We start from the raw sequence: 22,764 nt of genomic DNA on the forward strand, positions 1-22,764 counted from the left end.
GTAGCGGGCCGCTGCGGCAGTTTCGGTTTCGGCGGCACGCCCAACTCGCTGGCTGCGGCTGCTGCTCGCAACTGCGCCGCGCGCAACCCTTTGATGCGCTTTCGGCCTTTAACACCGAGCCCGAAACGTGCGCACATCCAAGTATACCGACTCGGGCACGTAGTTTCAGAGCTTCGAGTGTTTGGCTTATCCAAATAGGCTGCAAACGAGCGCCTCGTGTAACGACGACACCTTTCTTTCGACACGCCAACAGGTTAGTAAATTAAAGTGAAGTATTCCGAGCCGCTACAAGAATATACGATTATTTGTAAACACGTGTAATTATAGTTTTCGTCACCGGCAACGGAGAGGCTGCCTCTTGAAGAGCCTGCCTCATCTGCTTCAGGTTTAATTGAGTTTCGCAAACGCGCGCACGAACTCGTCGTGTTCACGCTTGCCTTTCGCCGAGGCAGTCGTCAGGTGACTTACGCGGCCCGCGTGGGCGAGTATGTGATGAGGCTTCTTCCACAACGACCGATGAACGATCGTGGGTGGGATGACGATACAGCTAGCTGGCACACGTGAGCGTCGAGCACGCGACGGCGTTCTATAGTATGGATGGCGACGCGTACGCGTCGCGGTTGCCGATTCATTTCTCTTGAAGTTCGGGAGAAAGGCCGATTCGGTAGGCGTGCAGCCGGTATATTCCGGAGGCCTCGGTGGCTGCGGCTGCCCCTTGGATGGTATAGCCTAGATAGATATATATGGTCGTTGCGTACAAGCGCGCGGAACTGCAATCTAGTATATTCCAATTATTTTATCATTTCTGATCAGACTCTTCGTCCGTTGCAACAGAACAACACCACCAAAGGCACAAAATGATGAATTAATTATGGTAACGAGTCAACGACGGACAGCACACGTAACGTTGATCGATATTAAAACATTTTATTCAAGAAAAAATATAATTAATTAAACGAAGCGTACATATACACTTGATCACACGCATATGAGTAAACAATACAGAGTAAAAACTATATATACCGTTCAGCGCACATTATTCATGCAGTTATATATTTGCCAGGAAACCCTATAGCTATCATCATTCTGTTGACACTTTCTGATTCTTTGTAAATAATCATTACATTAAATTCAACTCTTTCCCTATTTTCTTTACACATATAACATAACCCAACTAGAATTCAGAATAAGAACAGCGGCCCAACGTCCACCGCGAGTGTTCGCAGTGGTCAGGGCGGTCACGTGCAGCGCACGTGGTAGACGCTGAAGCGACTGAATGCTACGCATCTACGGGGTGCTCATTTTTAAGTTTTACGGACTTTTTTTTTAATTGCCTGTTGCAGATATCATATATAATTCTAGTCATTGATCCAATTCAGAGTCATAATCCAATTCAGAGGCGCGGACATGACTTCCTCCATGCTTGCAAGAGAAAAAGAAACACATTTCCAACTAATTAACAAAAATTCACTAATTATAACCAGTTCGGAGATATGCGCCATCAAACTCGCTGTAAAAAGGCACTGCTGTTCCACTTAGCTTTTTAACAAAACGTTCTTTTATGCGTTGAAGCACAAAATTAACTGGAACGCCCATGGATGTATTTCGTCCCACACCTTGGAAAATAATAGCTCGAAGCTGGTCTACTCTCGGAAATACATTTCAAGTGGGTACGTCTTGCAAACTGACCGGCGATTCGTAAATAGAGATATGTGCCGTAAGTTATAATTAATTAAGAATTAGGTTAATTAGTTAAGTATGTGTTTCGGTTTCTCGTGCTAGTAATGGCCACCTCTTCGAATAGTATTTATACAGCTCAAGGACAAGTATTATGCTATCTGCCATCGATGATTCTGAAAACTTCCGTATAACTTAAAAATGATCACCACGCGTACATCACATGCATGCAATCTGTCGCGTGCAGAACAGCAGACAAAACGCGTGCGCCGACTCCCGCACGCGGCCTCATGAAAGTGCAGTGGGTATAGGTCCCTTCTTTAGCACCTTCCGCCTGGTAAACTAACTGTTCAACTAACTAAGTAATATTCAACTAACTATAGCTTTCAAAGCCAATGCTATTAGAAAACACGAAAGATATACGTGTATGTGTGCGCTTCAGATGTTATCATTATATGAAACATGTTTCTCTTTTTCGGCGACTGTAAGACCGAACCTCTAGAATGCCGATGTGTGGGCCGAAAGAAAGGCCCGGGTGTGACGTTCTCAGGTTGACATCTCTGGTAGGATAAGCTATAAAGTATAAAGTAAACTTAAAGTGATCACCCACCTGGGAAGCAGACGCACAGACATCTGGCATGCCAGCCTACTGATGCACGCTCGCAGAAAATATTTCGCATGTTGATTTCGCATCCCAATCATGCCGATTAAGACGTCCCTTGATTGGAAGTCCAGCGGATGTCTAGACGTGTGGATCTTTTTGGGTCGCCCATGGGACTTTTTCTGTCGTCCGAGTACCGACATTTTGTATCCCTCGATCCCCTTCTAAGGTGTGTACTGTGGACTACGAGGTTATACATAAATTAATTCATAAATTGAATTGTATTCCGCAAACGTATTCAAACATCTCCTCTCTGTCTATAACGCACCTGCTATTTCCCACCCATCCCTCGACTCCATCTTACGTTTCGTCTTCGCCGCACAACACCTAGGCGCGAGGGTGTAGCCAGAGGATGAGAGAAGCTGTACGTATGGTTTTGTTGGTCGATCATCTTAAAATTTGTTGCACAGCGCAAGCACAATGACAGGAACACAGAAAGGCACATTCGACAACGCAGAGCGCTAATTTCCAACAACAGGAAATGTCGTTGGAAATTAGCACTGTGTGTTGTCTGATCTCATGTCCCTTTACATATGTCCGTGTCGTTATGCCTCATGCGCTACACCAAATCACAAGACGTAGCCAAGGGAGCGTTTTGGTTTTGGTACACACTTCCAAAATATTGTCAGTGCCCGCGCTCTAAAAAAAAAAAAAAATACACTCAATTTGGAGCTTACCTTAATTGTCCCCAAAACAATAATCTTCATCTATCTTGCGTGACTTTCATTTTTTAATGCTACTTGCCCGGTAGTTCCAGGTCACGAACAGCGCATGCGCCTTATTAGTGTGACGTAGCGTTCCTGACAGGAAAGTAGCGAGAACATAGTTTTCAAGAAAGGAAACGCGAGCAAGAGAGAATACGATGGAGACAATCATACGCCCCAAGGGGTGTAAACTTTTTCAGAATGTATGAGAACACCTTGGTAGGAAAAAGAACGCCTGGAAAGTATACACTCTAAAGAAGGTTTACACGTTTTGGAGCGTATTTTGTCCTCAAGCAATAGGGAGTTTTATAAATAGCGCACCCAAGTGTTTTCGCGTTCCCAAAGCCCCACGACCCACTCGCGTTGTTTTGTATTCATTTTGTACTCATTCGGACGATAATAATTGGCTATAATTCAAGTTGGGAGAATATTTATTTATTTACTCTCAAGGCCGAACCATTACAGAAAGAAGTGGAAAAATGGGGGAAAAATACAAGTATTTACAACAGAGAGCCAGCACAATATTCGTTATCGATGGCTGACGTGGTGACGTCAGTGATCGAAGCGACGGAGGCGGGCAGGTAGTTCCATTCAGTGCTAGTTTTCGGGATAAAATAATCCGCATATAAGTTGGTGTGGCTGAAGACACGCCTACTTTGAAGACGTGGTCATTGCGGGGCTGAGATGCATATGTTGTGCAGGGTTCGGTCCCTTGAAAAAGGTCGGTCCACTGACCGAAACTGTTGGGTAAATAAACCTAAGATAACCGCGAAGTTGTGCTTCTCATATATATATATATATATATATATATATATATATATATATATATATATATATATATATATATATATCTTAGGTTTATTTACCCAACAGTTTCGGTCGGTGGACCGACCTTTTTCAAGGGACCGAACCTAAGATAACCGCGAAGTTGTGCTTCTCATTTTCCTAAATACGCTTGGCCCATTGAAAAATCCAGTTACTACTATATATATATATATATATATATATATATATATATATATATATATATATATATATATATATATATATATATATGTGTGTGTGTGTGTGTGTGTGTGTGTGTGTGTGTGTGTGTGTACTGGTGGGCGGAAAAGCAGGTCTCGGAGAGTTGGGCTAAAATGATAAATGTTATGCAACAAAGAAAAACGCGATATCTTTCGACGTAGCCATAGATTAGGCAGGTCGATATACTTCTTTTCATTTCGTTGACGCTGGAAGTACGGCAATAGTTAGACTAAATAAAGCGAACGGAACGATTTTGTAATGTTTCAATATTATTTATAACTGAAATGATTTTCGGGTCCCACGTGCTGACGACGCATTCTCGAGTTTAGAACGTACTAAGGTCTTGTGATGAAGGAGTTCGAAGTTAGCAGAAGCCAGAGATTAAAAGTTGCGGTGAGGATACCCCTGCAGTGTACGGTTAGCATAGTTTAAAGAATATTTTCAACGTGTGTTTGCCAGGAAAGATTTTCAGAAATGTGAACCCCGAAGTATATTTAACAACTATACCCTGTGTGTGTTTCTTTTATTTAATTTCTTTTGTCGTTGTGTTTCTTTTAGAAAGTTTACAAAACTGAAATTCTCCAGAAAAAAATTACAAAGCGACTCATACAGAGGTTGCGCGTTTGGTTCCCATGGCAGTGGATAAGTCGGCTTTTATTCCATTTTCATCTCCTTTTCATTTAATTACTAACTTAGTTTGCCAAAAATCGAGCCCCTCGGTTCGTCACATACGTTCGCTTTTCGTGCGGCCGCATGCGTCACGACAGTCCGAGTTGGTGCTGGAAGCTCGCTTGCAATCGAGGCACGGTCGCATTAACAATTTCGCAAGACCGCGTGCGTTTATAAACAACATTGGGCGGGGCCGCTCACGCTTCTTCGAAAATGTGAGCAAGCGCGCTTAGCGGCCTGGCACGAAAAATACTAAATTGAAAAGGCGACAACGGCGTGAAAATTAAAGGAAATATATATGCCACATCGGCGTATACATGCCGTGCATATTAATTACTTATGCAGTTCTCCGTTGCCACCGTGGTTCAGATGTGTCCGCAACATAATTCTACAGTGTGATGCAGCTGTTACGTTGAGCTCATTCGTGTCTTACTCAATTGTCGCGTACCATATCTATCTGCTGCGGAGTAGTGCGCGGTGATGTTCAAAGAATCGGCGCACCAGCGGACGGATCCGATGGACGTAGCAATTAAGTTAACAACTTGCAGATGTATCGAGCAGAATTAAGTCCTTTATAAAGTGGGTCTAGGCCTGGAAATCCTGTGAGCCCGCTTATTATAAACAAAGCTTGCGACGGACATTGGAAGCGCAGTACGATATCGGGCACGTTCTGCTGAGAAAAGTTTCCGGTTATCCAGCTAGGCGTCGCTGCTTGGGTTCCGTTAATTACCAAAAGTGAATAATGCTGGAGTGCGGGCACGGCCGGACCAGGGGCAGGTGGGTATATATGCCCTCGATCTAAATCCATTAGTGGTTGTGGCGTAACAGTTATCGCCCGTGAACTTAATACGGAACCTCATGGCGACGGCAGAAATGCGCCTGGAGTGTCGATATAATTGCTATCGCAATAATAAGCATTTTTTTTTCTGGGTATTTATATGCCTCGTCCTTAAAGGGTCAAGAGTGGAACGCAATAGCAATCCAAGATCCCTGACTGCTTCTTACGATTCCCAGCAACTGCAGCTTAATTATGTAACCGTACATGTTCAAATTTACCGGGAAAAGCTGGCGGCAAATGCTATATGCACAAAGGCGAGCTTTCTGGTAGAAACGCGGCCTCTTGCGTGGGTCGATCCCGGAGGTAGTGCACAGCCGCGCCAACAAAATTACATCACATTCAGGTTTCTGTTATTGTTTCACACGTTTAATATTGCAGTCTGAGAAGATTTAGCATAAAGGGCATGCGCAGTCGGTGTTTTGTTTCACGACATTCGTTTGTGGGAGCTGTCATTTCAAGTATACCAAGGAATAACTTTGTCAAGAATGAGACAAGGTGTGAGCAACTTTAGTGATAGAATGGTGTGGCAATATAACCTGCATATCATATAGCAAGGCGTGGTATATATATAATGTGGACCTCGCGTGAGTGCAGCTAACAAGCTTGCACCAAGGCCTGGTGCACGGAGTGCTGCTTGCCTATTACGTTACCGATGATCACGTGCTCATGGTAGAATTCCCGGCATCCCCTTGGATTCTCCTTTTCTGGCTGGGCTTCAAGGTTGGCACGTGACGCTCCTAATCTCTTCTTTACTCCATGGCTATTAGCACGTACTGTCCGAATGGCCTGAAGAGCTTCAGCTTCAATGCGTCTCCCTTGGAGGAAAATGCCTAATTTTTGTATTTTTCAACTGCAACAAAGAAGTTAGAAGTTTGGAAACTGACCTTGCTTTGTCCATTGTCCGTCCTCACCACCCATTATAGTGACAGATCCAACGGACTTAGTGCAATTGGCAGCTGGGGAGCTATTCTGGACACAATCAAATTCCGCCATATGTTGCGGTTCTTGAGCCAATCAGAGGCTGTATAGCATCCTTCTGAGCCAACCAGCGGTGACAAGATAGCAAATTCCACAATACGGCGAAATTCCAAAACCTCCAGAAAGCCATGCTTGCTATAAAAAGGTGTCGACAGCAACACACAACATTTTCTTATAACTTTTTAAAAATTTCTTGTCAAGAATGACTGTGCAGTACAGATGTATATGACATATTGTGGATGAACAAAAGGTCACATATATATCACTACCAGTTTTGTGGCCTAGTTCTGTCTCCAATGTTTCCGTATCCAGTGCAGCCAGAAATTGTTTTTTCGAGTGAGGGGGGGAGGGGGGCCACCCACTTGTCCGTGAACGGGCAGAGGGAGCAAGAGGAGGGGGGGGGGAGCTGGGAAAGCCACATACTAAGAGACAAGAAATTTCGAGGGGAAGGGGCCCCTCGCTACGCCACTGCCTTCAGGGGTCAACCTGAGGGCAGTGTGATGGCTCCAGCAGTGCCAAGACAGATGCTGGAAGCGCACAGTATGAGTGTCGAGTAGCAGCTGACAAGTTTTAAGGGGGAGGGGGTACGATACCTACATATAGCCATCTGTACGTGCTCTGGCCCCTTACTCATATTTTGTAATCCCTCCAGCTTCTAACTTCTACTAATAGAAACTTCTAATTTCACAAATGGCTGCTGCATTTAGGACAAAATATGCACGCACACGCACACGCACACACACACACACACACACACACACACACAGAAACAACCTCACACACATTCCCAGATAGCTTTTGAACGAGAAAGTTTACCACAATGGATCCAGCTGCAATGCAAGGTAGACAGGCGATTTCAGTGAGCGAGATGAGGCCAGTGACTTTGAAACAACATGTTTATTGGACGTGATTCTTCTTGTATTGCTCACAGTTAAGGAGAAGAGAAACAAGCGCAAGAACAGACAACGGTTTGTGCCATATATATATACATAAATATAGGTTACAACACCCCCCTCCCCTTGACATTGAGAAACTTCCGCGCGTGCAGGGAAAAACACGTTGGCCGTGCTAACAATGGGACGTGGGTGCTCTGGTCGGCGGCGTGCATACCACAGGCGACCAGCACTAGCATGCACGCCACCTAGGAGAAGTGAGGAGCGTATCCAAAGATAATGAAGGCAGATACGGCAGTACTTCGTGTGCGCACGAGATGAAGCCAGGCTTGGCAAATGAGAAAAGGGGCGATTTATTTCTCTCTCACTCTTATTCAGAAGTCCTGAGTGAACCACAAAACTAACTTTTCTTTTTTGCAACTATCTTTAATTCTGCGCAAATGGGCGAGGTAAAAATTGTTATATTATTGTCTAACTAAGACTCTGCCTTGCTCAAATCTAAACACTTGTGACCTTTGGGAGCCTGGCAAGGAAAGCTTTTTGACACGAGCCTTGTAACTAATGCCGACCCGGCTCGAAGCTGTTGCCTACCATTTTCTTTTGTCGTTGGTTTGAGTGGCAGCTTTCTTAAAAATCAGAGGCAATGCTAGAAAGCCGCCTGTCCTTAATCAGTTTTTCTAACACCAAAATGCGTGTTGACAAATCATAATCTTTTGTTTCTTTATTTTTTTCAAAGCTCTTATTTCCTGTTTGCCACCACTTTGCTAAAAGTTTCCAAATTCGTTCAACACGTTTCATTCTTCGCTAGATGTTGTGTAGTAACATGCCAGTGGGCCTTTAAAATGCAACATGTCTGAACCATCGTTTGAATAGAGCTAAAACCTGCGGCCCAGCCTTCTTCAGGAGCAAAAGGATTGATCTCCCTAGCACTAAGCACGGCCAGCCTCGAGCTCAGAGCACTGTAAAACCCGCTAGCGAACCTTGCTCTCGCAAGGCGGATGCCCAAATCCCCATAGATCCAGGGTAGTCCGAAGCTGCTGCAGGCACTTTCCTGGTGCTCCCAAATTTGTTCGTCGCAAGTGAAGCAGTGTGTCGAAAGGTGAAAGCCATCCCCGCTTAACGTGCAGGCTTTCTAGAACACCAGAGAACATGGTGTGCCTCCTTGACAGCCATGGCGAAGCGTATCGAGTGCGTTTCTTTTTGCGGCTATGTTCATTACTGCTGGGGGCATCCGTGCCATCATCGGATGCCTTTCTTGAGGTCGTCGCGCACTTTCCAGAGCATGAGTTCCATGCAGGCGGCCGCGTCTTCCTGGCTGTCGTGACCGTCCACTGCGCACAATGGAAAGTGTCATGTGATCATTTGTGTGCACAAGTACAGACCTCTACACTCTCGCCTAAAGTGCTTGAGCACCATCTTGCAAAGCAAATAAAGAGTAATACAGCAGAGCCTTATTCATACGTCTCGCAAAGAAAAATGTGAGAAAAAACATACTAACTGAGAAAATGTGTAAGATCCGAAGTAACTAACAAAAAAATCACCGCATATCCACGAAGTGTATGATGATGAGTGGGCGAAGCACCTGGGGATCATTCGGGTAACCGTGAATCCCCCGTGTGTGTGTACTGTACATGTGTACAGTATATACAGCGCTTATATAGCCCTTGTACACCGCAGCGCCCCTAGCGGTCTCACCAGAGCTACGGACAACGGATGACGAGGGACACGGCTCGACCCTAAGGTGCTTCGCCCCTAAAACTTGGTGCCCTTCCACTCTGTGAAGGACGAGCAGCGAAGCTGCTATGTGTTCTTCTAAAATGACGAAATTATACATATGTATGAGTATATACAGTTAAACCTGCTTATAACGAACCTCCATATAACGAATTCCTGGATATAACGAAGTTTTTGTATTCCCCGCCGTGACTCCCTAGAAGCACGTGTATTTGAAACCTCTACGTAATGAAGTGGCAGCTGGAGACCCCCTCGATATAACGAATTTTCCCCGCCGACAACCTAGAGATTTCGCCCCAAATTTTGTCATTTTTGTGCAAGCAGCAACCGGAAGCACCTTCTCTGCCGCGACGGAATGCGAAGCGGCGGCGTCGCGCTTGGCGCGCTCGAATTCACGGCGCGAGAGCGAGCCCACGTGTGCGTGCGTGCGAGCATGCGCGAGGCGGGCCTGCATCCCTCGACCCGGCGATCTTGCCGCCGTGGGCGTGACCTTTCCCCTTCTCTTCATTCAAACCTAACCCCGCCAAGCCGGCAATCTCTTTTTCCTGTTGATGTTGCCGAAGGAAAAAAAAAACGACTTTTTGTTTTTTTTTCAACGTGCTGGCTGCGTCACTCTCTGGTTACTGCGCAAATCTCTGCGCTTCACTTCACTAACTTGACACTAGGTGACACTATACGACGCTACGCCGCCATCGTGTCGCTCACTCTACGTTTCCGACGCCTCGCGCTTGTGCAAAACGACACGCGTCCGCGCATCCAGTACCTGGTGTGACATTCAAAGGATGAGTGCTTCGGCGAAGAAACGCGAGATATTGACGTTGTCTGCAGTTCACTTTGAAGATAAGCCCCCGCAGGCGCACACTTTTTCCACATCGCAGATGTCTTTCAAGATACGGCGGCCGCCGCCGAAGTAAACGCCTCCCTTTCTCGCTCGCCTCCCCCGCCGTGCCTAGCGCGGAAGCGCGCTTCCGCCCCCCTCCCCCCCTTCTCCCTCGCGTGCGTGACATTGAGTCGGCTGACCCCCGCAAGTTTTCACTCGTACACACAGCGCACGGCGCGCGGCGACGATGTTGCTGTGTTTGGACTTTACACGGAACCGCAAAGCGACGTCCACGGGACGGCACAAATGCGCTTCGCAATAAAATGTGCTTCTGCGCGGTTACTACTCCGACGGCGACAGCGAATTCGCACCCCCTGCCGGCAGCTTCTCTGCGTTACCGGGAACTTATCTCGAAGGCCATGCTTTTGTGCGTGGGAATTGGCAGAAAATACGTCATGGTGGCCATGTTGTAAGTTTACTACTCCGACGGCGACAGCGAATTCGCACCCCCTGCCGGCAGCTTCTCCGCGTTACCGGGAACTTATCTCGAAGGCCATGCTTTTGTGCGCAGAAATCGGCAGAAAATACGTCATGGTGGCCATGTTGTAAGTTCACTATCGCTGGCGACTGTCGTCCGGGCGTCGCAACTCGAGAATCGAACGTCTGCGCACATGAGATTTTGCCGATTTTGTGCCTGTGTGTGTAGAACAAGAAAAATAGTACGCACTAACCATTTAGTAGGCAATGAGCGACTACGGCTTAAGCGGTCAGCCAATACATCGGGTTCAATGGGGGCTGGGTAGGGGAATCTTCGCGACTACGTTTAAATCGCAATTACGCATTAAGCGGGTACGTATTAACGAGGTTTGACTGTACTATCCTTACTTTGTATAGCTGCATGTCTGCTAATTTGCTATCGCAATTGCAAAGACCTTTGCCTTTCGGGCGAAACTGGGACTTTTTTGTTCATCGCAACTTAAGCGTATTGGGGGTAAATCTTGAGCGATAGTACATACGGTAAGCGTTTCTTTTTCCAGTTTTCGTGCCGAACCTGCATATAACGAAATCCTCTTTATAACGAAGTTTTTCGGGAATTTGTCAATTTCGTTATATCCAGGTTTAACTGTATATGCAACTAAAGCATCAAGACAGACACTGTAATCTACCTTAATCCACCCTAGTCCTCTTTAATCTACCTTAATGCACCCTAATCCACCTTATTCAACCTTAATCCTCTTTAATCTACCTTAATCCTCCTTAATGCACCCTAATCATCCTTCATTCACCTGTCTTCCTACTCCACCTTAGTCGACCTTCCACCTTAATTCACCCTAATCCACCTTAATAAACCCTAATCCTCCTTAATCAGACTTAATCCACCCTAAACCTCCTTCATACAGATTAATTGGTGGATTGGTGGGTAGACTACCTCCGCCGCAGGTCGGCCCAGTATTACACTAACTTCGGGATCGGCCCACTGTTTTCTGTGTCGACGCGACTTTTTTCTACACACCCTGTTGACGCATGCACTTTTGGTCAGAACCTAGCCATATACAGCTTCGCTGTAAAAATTTGACAGACTCAACTGTATTTGACATTTATGCAAGGCGAAGCGTTGCACGAATCGTTGCCCACGAGGCACAAGATGCCAACGCGTGCCGCCGAGCTGGTGAGGCTTCGGCGGTCCAATGACAGGTTTTGCTGTTTGCCTATTGCGCAGTGTTTAAAGACGGCGTCAGAAAACCGAAACAATATCGGACTGGCGGGTGACGCCGAATGCTGCTGGAGTGAAATGTGGCGCTCACATTGCACCGCCTGCAGCAGGGAACGGAGGCACGTTAGGATTAGCGCCTACTAAAGGCGTGTAGTACACTACCAACTGCACTACGCTCCACGCGCTGTAAAACAGATAGGTGAAGATGCTTATCGCAATAAGTTTGGCAGCGACAGCTGTCAATGCGGCGTGCGACAACCTGGGAGAATTGCTGGTACTGGAATAAGAAACTGAGTGCGCACCGGCGTTTACACGCGAGATGGGCGGGCGAGTATTGCGGGGAAGCTGCCAAGGTGAGATACATACACACTTTATTAATAATAATTTACCATTAAGACGCAGCACACAAGCAGCAGCAAACTTGAAACAGCACAAACTGACATTCAACACACTGTTATTTTTTTAGATCGCAGTGACTTTTTAAGTGACTTTGTTATTGTCAATTTGGCGCCTGTCTCACAAACTTGTATGAATAAACATGCTAGAAACAGCTACCCCTCTGGTAACCAGAGACTACAACGTCCAGCTCACAGCGTTTTGGCTTGGTGCCTAGCTCTACACTAATGCAGAGTGATGCAAGGCCCAGTTGATGCTAGTATACACACTGAATTTATGTTGGTCTTAAGGATTTGCAGTGGGAGCCATGGAGGCGATTTCACAACACTTGCGTACTTAGATTTTTTTTTATTTATTGAGTTCTGGGGTTTTACATGCCAAAACCCCAATTTGATTATATGGCAGGCCACCGTGGAGGACTCCGGAATAATTTTGACAACATGGAGTTCTTTAACGTGCACCCAATGCACGGTACACCAGCGTTTCTGCATTTCTCCCCCATCAAAATGCAGCCGTGGTGGCCAATATTTCATACCGTGCCCTCGGGCTTAGCAGCACAGTGACATAGCCACTAAGCTGCTACAGCTGGTGTACTTAGATTTAGGTGCGTGTTAAAGAACCCCAGGTGGTCAAAATTAATCCGGAGTCACCCACTACGGTGTTCCTCATAATCAAAACGTGATTCTGGCACGTAAAACCCCAGAATTCAATTAACTTTCTTTTTAAAGATATGCAGGTGTAAGGTTAGCACCCTTCTAACCAACACGCCTGTCAAAAGAGACTGAACAAAAGAGTTTGCAATCACCTCCGTTCTGGATGATCTTGCTCAGGTGTTCGGCCATGAGGGTGCGCAGGGCCCGCTTGTAAGGGAGGCCCCGTCGGTGGGGGAACACGGCGGCCGTGTCGACGACATACCCATGCACCAGCCGCAGGGCGCGCAGGTCCGAGTCCAGACTGTGGCCCAGGAGCAGGGTGTCGGCCGAGAAGCGGGCCAGTAGGGCCGCCTGGACGTCTCGCAGGTTCGTCGTCACACCCACCATGTCCTCTTCCGTCAGGCCGCTGAACCTGTGGCAGTGGCAAGTGACAAACACAGTCAGCTGTGCAGCAATGGCAGTCGGCAGCATCGTGCGACGGGAAAATTTTACTGTTACTTGCTGGTGTATACACAGTGCCTGCTAAACTATGGGCATGTTTCAATTCGTTCCAGCAAGCAAAGCTGTCTAACCCGACATCTAGAAGGCAGCTTCTTCTCTGCACCAGTCTGCGTAATTGGAACACAAGCATACCTAGACATCTGTCCGCCACCTAACAAAGTTAAACCCTAAGGTTAATGTGAGTAATTTTCTTTAGAAAACTTACTAAAACTAAAAATAACTGAGGTATTTCACACATTTTTTTGATTCTATGGTGCTCCTTATCTGCATTATTGCCGACAACATGATAGTCCTGTGCAGTTTGACGACTCGTGCCCACCACTTTCCTAAGCCTGCTTTTTTCATCTAGCCTAACCCATCACTTACGCATACGGTTTCACACAGTAGCCACGTCCACGGGCCTTCCACACACAATCGTAAGTCATGTTAACTGAGCTCGCTAGATCCGACTCCATTCAGCTGCTCCTCATAACAGAATCTCGTCTGTGTCGTCTGCTCGTTTACACAGCAAAGTCATCTGCATCCTCTTTGACTTCAATGCTGTCTCCTTGAAGCTATCTTCTTTGCCATCTAACCACACATTGAAGCAGGACTTAAGATGGCGGCTGTCCGGCGAAGACGGTTGAGTAGCTGTTCGCAGAGATTTGGAGCACAGTCTACGTACTCCAAAATTTAAAAAAATCCGGCAGACACAACAAAGCAATGGAAGAGGGCATGAACGGCACGAATTATTTAAAAGTCTGCCACGAACACATACCTTTCGTGGGATATACATATGCACTTTATTACCAAATAATTTACCTCTCAAGACAGCACATAAGCATCAGCAAACTTGAAGCAACACAAACTGACAAACACCATACTGTTTTTAGATCGCGATGACCTATTTAGCGACTCTGCTGTCGCCAATTTTTCCTGCTTCAAGAAATTGTCAGAATAAAGTTGCCCTAAGCAAGTACTGCTCTGGTGTCCTTTAACAATCAGGCGGCCTCTAAGGGTATGGTCGGAGACTGACGAGTGAAACTTTTACAAGACCAGAATTTATTTCTCATAAAACTAGGCGAAACATTCATAAAATTGTAGAAAGAGGTTGAATTCATAAACTTGAAGGAAATTTCTGGATGGCTGGCAGGTAAGCTAGAAGCAAGAAATTATTGCCGGATGTGCCCATTACGTAGAACGAACCGTTCGGTTGAGGGGGGGGGGGGGGGGGGGGCAGGGTCACTGATAGTGAGTTGGGCTCACTGTGAACCACTCACTCACTCACCGTGTGTTGTAGTCCAAGATCTTTCCACGTGGCTTGACGAGCGTCTCGTACACGGGCTGCAGGTCCCAGCCAACCACTGTCACTCGTGTCAACTCGACACCATCCGAAGTGTAGCACTGCACGGACGACAACTATTTCACAGGGGTGCCCTTGGGTGGTGGTAACATGTGCCATGAGGACTGTTATGTGGTTAAGCCTTCGTATAACGAACCTTGAAATATTGATATTCATAATGAAGCAAATTGTTAATTCCCACATCTTTGTTTAGGGGTGTGTGCGAATAGTAATTTTGAGACTGAATCAGAGGCTTTTCGAATAAAAAACCAGCCGTTTTCACCATTAACAGTAAGCATGTTCATATCCTACAGTAATGAAAATGTTAGCAAGTTTCTGTTATAACACTGCACGTTATGAAGCGCTGTTCAGTAGGAGTCCGTTCAGTAGAAGTTCAGGGCATGTTCGTATGAATCCCATGCTTATGAAAAAAAAAACAGTGGAAAGAAAAAGAAAACACGCAGGAGGTCACAAAAAAGAAATTGACAACAGAGCCACCGGGCCAACAGCAGGCTTTTCTACACACTTTGGCTTAACCAGGATGGTGGAACTCCCACTAGCAGCACTGTTAATAAGAGACATGTTCTGAAAGTTTGGTTGGTGTGATGGACATGAAAAGGAGCTCAGCCCATCAGTGTCGTATAATCAATGGTCTGTTCGATTTGCCTGCACTTTTTTCGTGAGTTCATTGCACAGCTCCAAGCCCGTGCAGTGCCAGTTCCGAAGGGCAGCCGCAGTGTGACATTAGGGTGTATCTCGAAACTAACGCAAAAGTGTAGATATGGTGTAGGTTTGCCCATCATGTACTGTGAGCCTCTGACTGAGTTGCGAATGTCCATTTTTGTGAGATTCGCGGCTGCACTGCCGTAAGTAAAATGATAAACAGTGGCTCGTTGCCAGTGCTCCGAAAGTGAAAATGGGTGGTACAATGGTCATCGCTGCAATGCTGGAACATGCAAGCTGGCGAGACAAAAAAATCGGAGGGAGAGAGAAATAACTCTTTAATTGGCGGCAAGTTTGTGGGGTGGGCCAACCCCGCCTAGACGGCGGCAGCCCATGGATGCCTCAATATTGTGAGGAGGTGGTAAGAAACTGCTTTGAAAGAAGAGCCATTCCTGCCTGTCTCGGAACACATTTGAGGGCCATGTACGAAGACAGCTTCTCTTGTGAACACAGGTGCCGTCACTGCCAATTAACGGTGCAATTTGTCGGTACGCCATTCAGCAGCATGGCCATATTTATTGTAGCATCGCCTGCTGCCTCGTCGCAGCCCGACATCGGCACTGACAATCCCAGTGGTGCAGAAAAGTTCAGAAACTAGACCTGAACTTTACTTGCACTTTTTGAAACAAAGGGTGCCATTCAGAGGGTACCATGCTTGCAAAGCTGAAACGAACGGCAAAGTGCAGCACTGCCTGAGCTTGTTCACAAAGTGCAGGCAAATCAAACGGACTTTAAACTAAATTGTGAGGTTTAACATCCTGAATATGCACAGCGGTATATGAGGAATGACACACCAGGTGGCTTCGGATTAATTTTCATCACCCAAAGTTCTTTAAGGTGCACCCAAATTATGGCACTTGAGCGTTTTCGCATTCCGCCCCCATCGGAATCTGGCTGTAGTGGTCTGGAATCGAACCTGCGATGCGACCACACGCTCAGCTGCAGATTGCCATGGCCAATGAGCCGCCTGCAGCAGGCCCGAGAATGTGAGAACAGTCTATCAGACGCTGTGACGAGACGAATTATTATTCTGAGCCTTTACTGTGTTTTAACTGCTACCATACAGTCATACCGTGGTTACTGGGCCACTGTGGCAGTTACACAATCTAACACATTTTTGCTAAATTTAGCAATCCTAGTTTCACTGAAGACCACGTATTTACCACAATAGATGATACGCAAAATCCTGTAAGCAAGCTTTCCCATGAATCTAACTAGCCCCAACCAAAATGCTGACCACTCACTGTTGAAGTTGAGCTGGAAGTTGAAGTTGGCTACATACATACAGTACATACAGTGGCTGGCAAATTCCAACTACAAGAACTGAGATTTGGGCGAGTTTGTATGTATGCATGTTTGCCTTGATACTGTGAGGAACACATTGTTTTTCTCTTGTGTTGTTGTCTTCCTTGCGCTATTAAGGCAAACATACAAGTAGAACCACCAGTAAAAGGTCAAGGCACTTGCCATTTCGCAGTCGAGTGCGTAGACTCCCGGACAGCCCCCACCAGGTGGCGGGCTCTTGGCAAGCGTCGAAACAAAGCCAGTCAGCTGGCTCGGCTCTGGGCCCTCGTGCACATGACCCTGTGACACAAAGTAGGTACAACTGAGACCACAGTGTATGCCAGACAGAGCTTCTACAAAACTGAAGGCATGTGCAAGCATGTGTGTGTGTGTAAAACTGCAGCCTGAAGTTTTGAATGGAAACCTAGCGGAAAGGCGGAAATGTAGATGGAAATCAGATAAGAAGCTAGCACTGAAGGTGTCAAACTACTGCAGTAATCCTGGTTAGTAAACTATGGTAAACTGCAATAAAATGTCAGCTTGGCTAAATTACTTATAAATGAGCAGTATATATAGTAAATTGCATTTGCTCTCCGTTTGCTCTTAAATTCATATCTCCATCTTTATGTCTATTAAAGTGCATTCACACGAGCAATTGACAAAGGTCACATGACCTACTGTGACTGCCAACCAAGGGATGACTCAAGATGACCAAGGTTCACAACATGTTGGCAAGCACGACATACTCAAGGCCACAACAAAATGCCTCACGATTGATGCCATTCACACCCGCTTGCACTGCCACCATTACGTTAAAATATGTGCCAGCGCATACCCTGGATAACAATGTCCATTCTCCTATGCCGTTCATTGGTCTAGCAGCTTTGCTACTTCAGTCGCAGAGCTGAAATATTGCGCAGCAAGTGACTTCCTGAAATTGGTTGCTTTTCAAACAACGCAACCATTTGCAACCGCCGCTTTGCAACCAACTTGGTCACACTACCTCTGCGACTCAATGGTGTGAATGCAGACAGTTATGTGTATATCACTTTTTGTGCTGTTTTGGCTTTTGTTAGGGGACCACAAATGGTCTCCTTCGCTGGGAATAGTAGAATCCTCTGCATCAGGTGCACCTATCGACAAAGCAGCTAATGCATCTCTGCAGATGCATTGCCTTTCCTAGGCAGCATTGTCTTGGCAAGAATTAAACTGGTGGGGTTGTAAAAAGGGGTGTCAACGCCCTCCGCTTCTCTTCTCACCTTGGCTACGCAGCAACCGTCCGATTCTCCATCACCCTCACAGCAGCTGTAGCGACTCTCCAGGGCTCCCGCAACTGCAAGGAAAGACCCACTGTCACATAACACTGTGCCACCTGGGTAGCATCGAGTCCTTTTCTGACTGTGTACGGAGCACCAAGATGCTAAAGGGGCAGTAAGGAACAACACCCAGAATCTGTTTATACTAGTACAGTGTTCTTTCAGAACTAATTTCAATAATTTGGCGACTGAGGGTTCAGTACTATGGCAGATTCTCGGCTATTAATGGCTTTGTTCTTGTCAGCTCATACTGGATATACTTCGTATTCTATAGTAAGTACAACCTGCACCCATCTCAATGGCTCTGCATACAACATACCTCCGAATATAACAGACCATTCTTCATAGCTAGTTCGATCTTTTTAATTCATGCAATGAATTTTGGGCAAATTTGATGAAGATGATGTGTATCATCACTGCACTGCACGCAATTTTTTTCGGCTACTTGTGGAAAAGTGTGAAAACACACCTTCTCTCAAGGAACAAATGCACAAGCAGCAAGCTTCTCGTGCCACGTGACACTTGCGGCGTTCTTGCGATGGCCTTTCGGGTTCCAATTCCCCCAACACTAGATGGCAATACAGGTCAAAGTTCCCCCATTTCACAACACACTTTAAGAGGCCATTTCTTGGCTTAGTTGGTGGTTGCTGAGAGACATATTTGCCGCAAATAACACACACAAAAAAAAGAAAGACACAAAGATGATGGCACGGGCGGTTCAGCAACTCTGTCTTTTCCACAACATGCTGTAGCGCTAATTTTTGAAAAAGATACAATGGACCTTTCTTGTTGGATTATTACAGTCCATTGTAACAAGTGTCCCTGTGACTACAATTATGCTTATTCTATAATCACACTAACACATCCCTCATTCTTTGCACCTCAAAATTCTTGCCCCGGCGTCATGCTCCTGGAAGAGTCATATTCGTGCAAACACAGTACTGCCGAACGCCACGCACACATGCAGCGAGCCGAGCCGAAGTCGGCCTGGTGAGGTACGACACCATAATGAAGCGTAAGGAGTAGCAACACTCACTCCTCTTCTTCCAGAGGCGACCCCAGTGGTGGACGCACTCCTCCGAGCGCACGTAATCGCCGTCTTCCGTCAGGGAGAAAATGGCGCCGCACCGGCTGCATCGCAGCATCGGGTCTGCGCATAGAAGCACACACGCACTTCAGAAAGGCAAACCGGCCCCTCCTCTGCGCTCAAGGTGCCCGCTTAGCGGCCATGCCACCACCAAGCGCACGTGGCAAGAGGTTACTGAAACTTTGTCGACAAGTGAATGATGCCTTTCGATTTCTTGTCCACGTAATGTCCGCCTCTTTGAATAATCTAGCTTAAGGACTCGAGTTCTGCTCTCTGCCACAGGCAATTAAAAAATCATTTCGGCAGTCTTTGCAGAAACAGGTGGTATGTAATGTTAACAAGTGGCATTTTATTAACTGTTTTCAACTAACTGATATCAAACATAGTTGGCTTAGTAATATTCACATGTTAACATTGATAACTGGTGCCTCCAATCATGCACTGGTCTTCAATCTGCTGTCAGCGAGCTTGTGCTGCTATAAAGCAAAAGTGCTAGACTAGCTGAAGTTTACTGCAATTGCCACAAAATACTCCCTTTGGTCAGAATGATAAGGAATAAGACACAGTTGATGGTTTTTCTAAGCAACATGTGCAAATAGGCAAGGACACGAGAAGAATGCGCAAAACTTCGTCTTCAGCCAGAGTCACTGACTCACCATTCAGTTTGGAGTACTGACGTCCGTCGGTTCCCTTAAAAACCGCGCGGCCCGGCTCCGTTGGATGCGGTCGGGGGTAGTTGTACTCCACAAGCTGTTCTGTGGTTAACCGGTATGCCTCCAGCAGCTCGTAGAAGCGAGATGCTGCAACCCACCCCACCAGAGGTCATGCAGTCATCAGAAACTGACATCACCTAAGTGCCTTATGTATACAAACATCCTGTATTGACGACCTGCCAATCTTAGAAAATTCAAATAACACAACTATAAAAGCAAAAAAAAAAAAAAAAACAGTGGGGAGCACCAACCACTGGTAAATAGCAGATAAACCTGTTTCATTACACCAGATGTTGACTATTCATTAAGAATTTCGCAGTCTTTCTTTTGGGGGACGGTTCGCAAGAAGGCACTCCAACCTACTGTGACAGCTAGAATCATCTGCAACACAGACAAATAGGAGTGCCCAGGAAGTTTATGGATGAAACATTCATGTAACAGTGCTCGGACCTTCGGGTGTCATTGTGCGCTGGTTTTATGGAGTGCATGAAGGTGCTGCAGGCAAGCCTGAATCCTGAAGCACATGCAAAAAAATGAGGCTTTAAAGAGTCAGCTGGCAACTGTATTGTGATCTTTCGACATCAGTTTTGCTCTAAACTTTATGCAAAAACAAAAAAAAAATTTTTTTTGGCATTGGTACAGCAATTGTAAACACATTCTAAAAACCGGACATTTTGTGCTTAAATTGTAGAAGTTCGCCAGATGCTCTTGCCAATACAATAACACTTGGAAATGTCATCCACTCCAACAAAAAAAGTTGCAGTTTCGCCCGAAAGGCGAAGCATAAATTGCGATAGCAAATTAGTAGAGAGCTATATGGAGCAAGGATAGTAGTTTTATCGTCTGCATAAACTTGGACACATTCGCTTACTAACTGAATTAACAAGCATGGCGTCAGCGCACACAAGCAAACATGAATAGATCACACTCAATGACCACGTACAACCACTGTCAAAACGCTAGCATGAGCAAGCGTTGAGCAAGCGCAGCAGCAGCAGCGAGCGAAGGTTCGTGCAGTCTATCGCTTCAACGGAAACTGAGCGGCGAAAGCACAGCGCATACAAAGGTAAGAGCCGTGTGGAGATCGCTTTCAAGATACGGTGCGCGCGACAGCTCGCAGCCGCACAAAGTACAAGTATGCAGTTGCTAGAAAAGTAGAAGCCGCACCCCCTCCCTACCGTGCTGCCTTCCCGCTTTCTTCCTTTCGCGTGGGAGATTGAGTCGCCAGTTCCCCTTGCGCCAAGTCGCAAGATACGCATTTGGTGCCGCAGCAAAATGTCTCCTCCCCTCCCTCCCTCCCATGGCCTTTCGCACGACGACGTCGCCTTTGCCGCACGCTTTCACTCGCACATACAGCATACGGCGCACGGCGACGATATTATCGCCCTTGGACTCGACGACGACGGCAGAAATCAGCTTGGAGTGTCCATATAATTGCTATCACAATAAAACCTCGCATGAAGCAGCCTTTTAGCGGTTGCCTGCACCCACTGTAGTCACATTATTGTAGTGGAATTGCTAGACATTTCTCCTCACAAAATCAAAGACAAGCTGTAGTCAGTGTCAAAAGTTTATGGACCTCGGGATATGAAGAAACACTGAATCTATTACCAGCCTCGTATTCAGATTTCCAGCCTGTACTATGTATATATGGTGTATTTTTCTAGCTGCACTAAACTTTTAAAAATCACCTGTGGCTGATAGCACAATTCTAACGAGCAATCAAATGCATAATTGACGAATTAACAAAATTTCACTAATTAAGTTATTTACTAATTAATTTACAGCGCATATTGCAATTTATTTATTGTACCTAGTGACTGTGCAAATTGGAACAAATTCTGAGGATGGCACAGGCTGCGAGATATGCGCCGTTAAACTTGCAGTAAAAATGTACTGTTGTTCCACTTACTTTGGCAAGAAAACGCTGTTGAATGCATTGAAGCACAAAAGTAATTGGAAGACCAATGTATTTCATCACACACTTCGAAAATTAATATCTCGAAACTGGTCACTCTGAGAATTCGTTCAAGTGAATACACCTTGCAAACTCACCGCTTACCATTCGTAAATTGCAATATGTGGCGTAAAGTAATTATTTAAAAACATAACTAGTGATTTTTTGTTAATTAGCCAATTATGCATTTTGATTAATCATAGAAGTAATGTCCTCCTCCTAGAGTCATAGAGTAATTTAGTTCAAGGGATAGAATTGTGCTATCTGCCACAGGCGATTTTTAAAAAATTTGGTGTAGCAAAAAAGGAATGCAATCAACATACCAGTCGTACAGTTTTACTGGCTACGATCACAAACTGCTCGGAAATTTAATGTGTTCTCAGATCCCTTGGTCCGCAAACTGCATACTGTATACATACAGTACGCAGTTTCACGCACTCTTACCCAACATTATGAGAGAGTGCTGTTGCGATAGCAACACAACTCTCGAATATTTCGCCCTCTTTAGTATGTACTGTATGAGATCTCTTACGCTTAGGCGTGCTCACTCCTTCACTCTCTCCCCTCACAGTGACGGTTCATGTCAGGCAAACATACCACGCCAGCAACTTGCAGACAGACAAGTTCCTCTTGCAGACCAAGAATAATACGCCAATCACACGGGATTTCGATCAGGATTGGTAATTTACGCAAGCTGTGGAATGGTCAAAAAGTTCGATCCCGATCAGGCGACAGTGAATTGCCGCCGACCCTTACAATGGCCTCAAAGATTAGGCAACACGGGCAGGCCACATAGATAGGATACTATAACGAAACACCGCGCATCGGCCAATATTGTGAAGGTTATATTTCAGCTGTTGCGCTTTGGCTCCAAGCGAGTGACGCAAAAGGCTCCGCGACCGAACCGATCCTACTTTCCCGCGCACACGCAAACATCCCGACTGCGGCCACCCATATCCTGAACCAACTGTCCACAACCCTCCCTAACCCATGACATTCTGCATGAAGAATCCTGCAGCAGTGTCAAATATAAACCTAACAGGCCCGCTCGAAGTATAAAAAAAATGGGCTGCACAGTTTAATGTCCCCGACCTGAACA

At 46.0% G+C, this 22,764-nt stretch overlaps 1 protein-coding gene across 1 annotated transcript in view; it reads right to left on the reverse strand.

Moving 5' to 3' along the window:
• Positions 1–7,431: 7,431 nt before the first annotated feature.
• LOC119433515 (RNA exonuclease 1 homolog) overlaps positions 7,432–22,764 on the reverse strand; it is a 39,974-nt gene continuing 24,641 nt past the window's right edge. The window contains exons 10-16 of the mRNA XM_037700757.2: positions 19,652–19,795; positions 18,945–19,058; positions 17,852–17,925; positions 16,776–16,892; positions 14,532–14,647; positions 12,916–13,175; positions 7,432–8,777 (exon numbers count right to left, since the gene is read on the reverse strand). Coding sequence (XP_037556685.1) covers positions 8,686–8,777; positions 12,916–13,175; positions 14,532–14,647; positions 16,776–16,892; positions 17,852–17,925; positions 18,945–19,058; positions 19,652–19,795 — 917 coding nt within the window. The 3' untranslated portion in view covers positions 7,432–8,685. The remainder of the gene's footprint in view (positions 8,778–12,915; positions 13,176–14,531; positions 14,648–16,775; positions 16,893–17,851; positions 17,926–18,944; positions 19,059–19,651; positions 19,796–22,764) is intronic.

This window comes from Dermacentor silvarum, chromosome 11 (assembly GCF_013339745.2).
Source record: "Dermacentor silvarum isolate Dsil-2018 chromosome 11, BIME_Dsil_1.4, whole genome shotgun sequence".
Lineage (NCBI taxonomy): Eukaryota > Metazoa > Arthropoda > Arachnida > Ixodida > Ixodidae > Dermacentor > Dermacentor silvarum.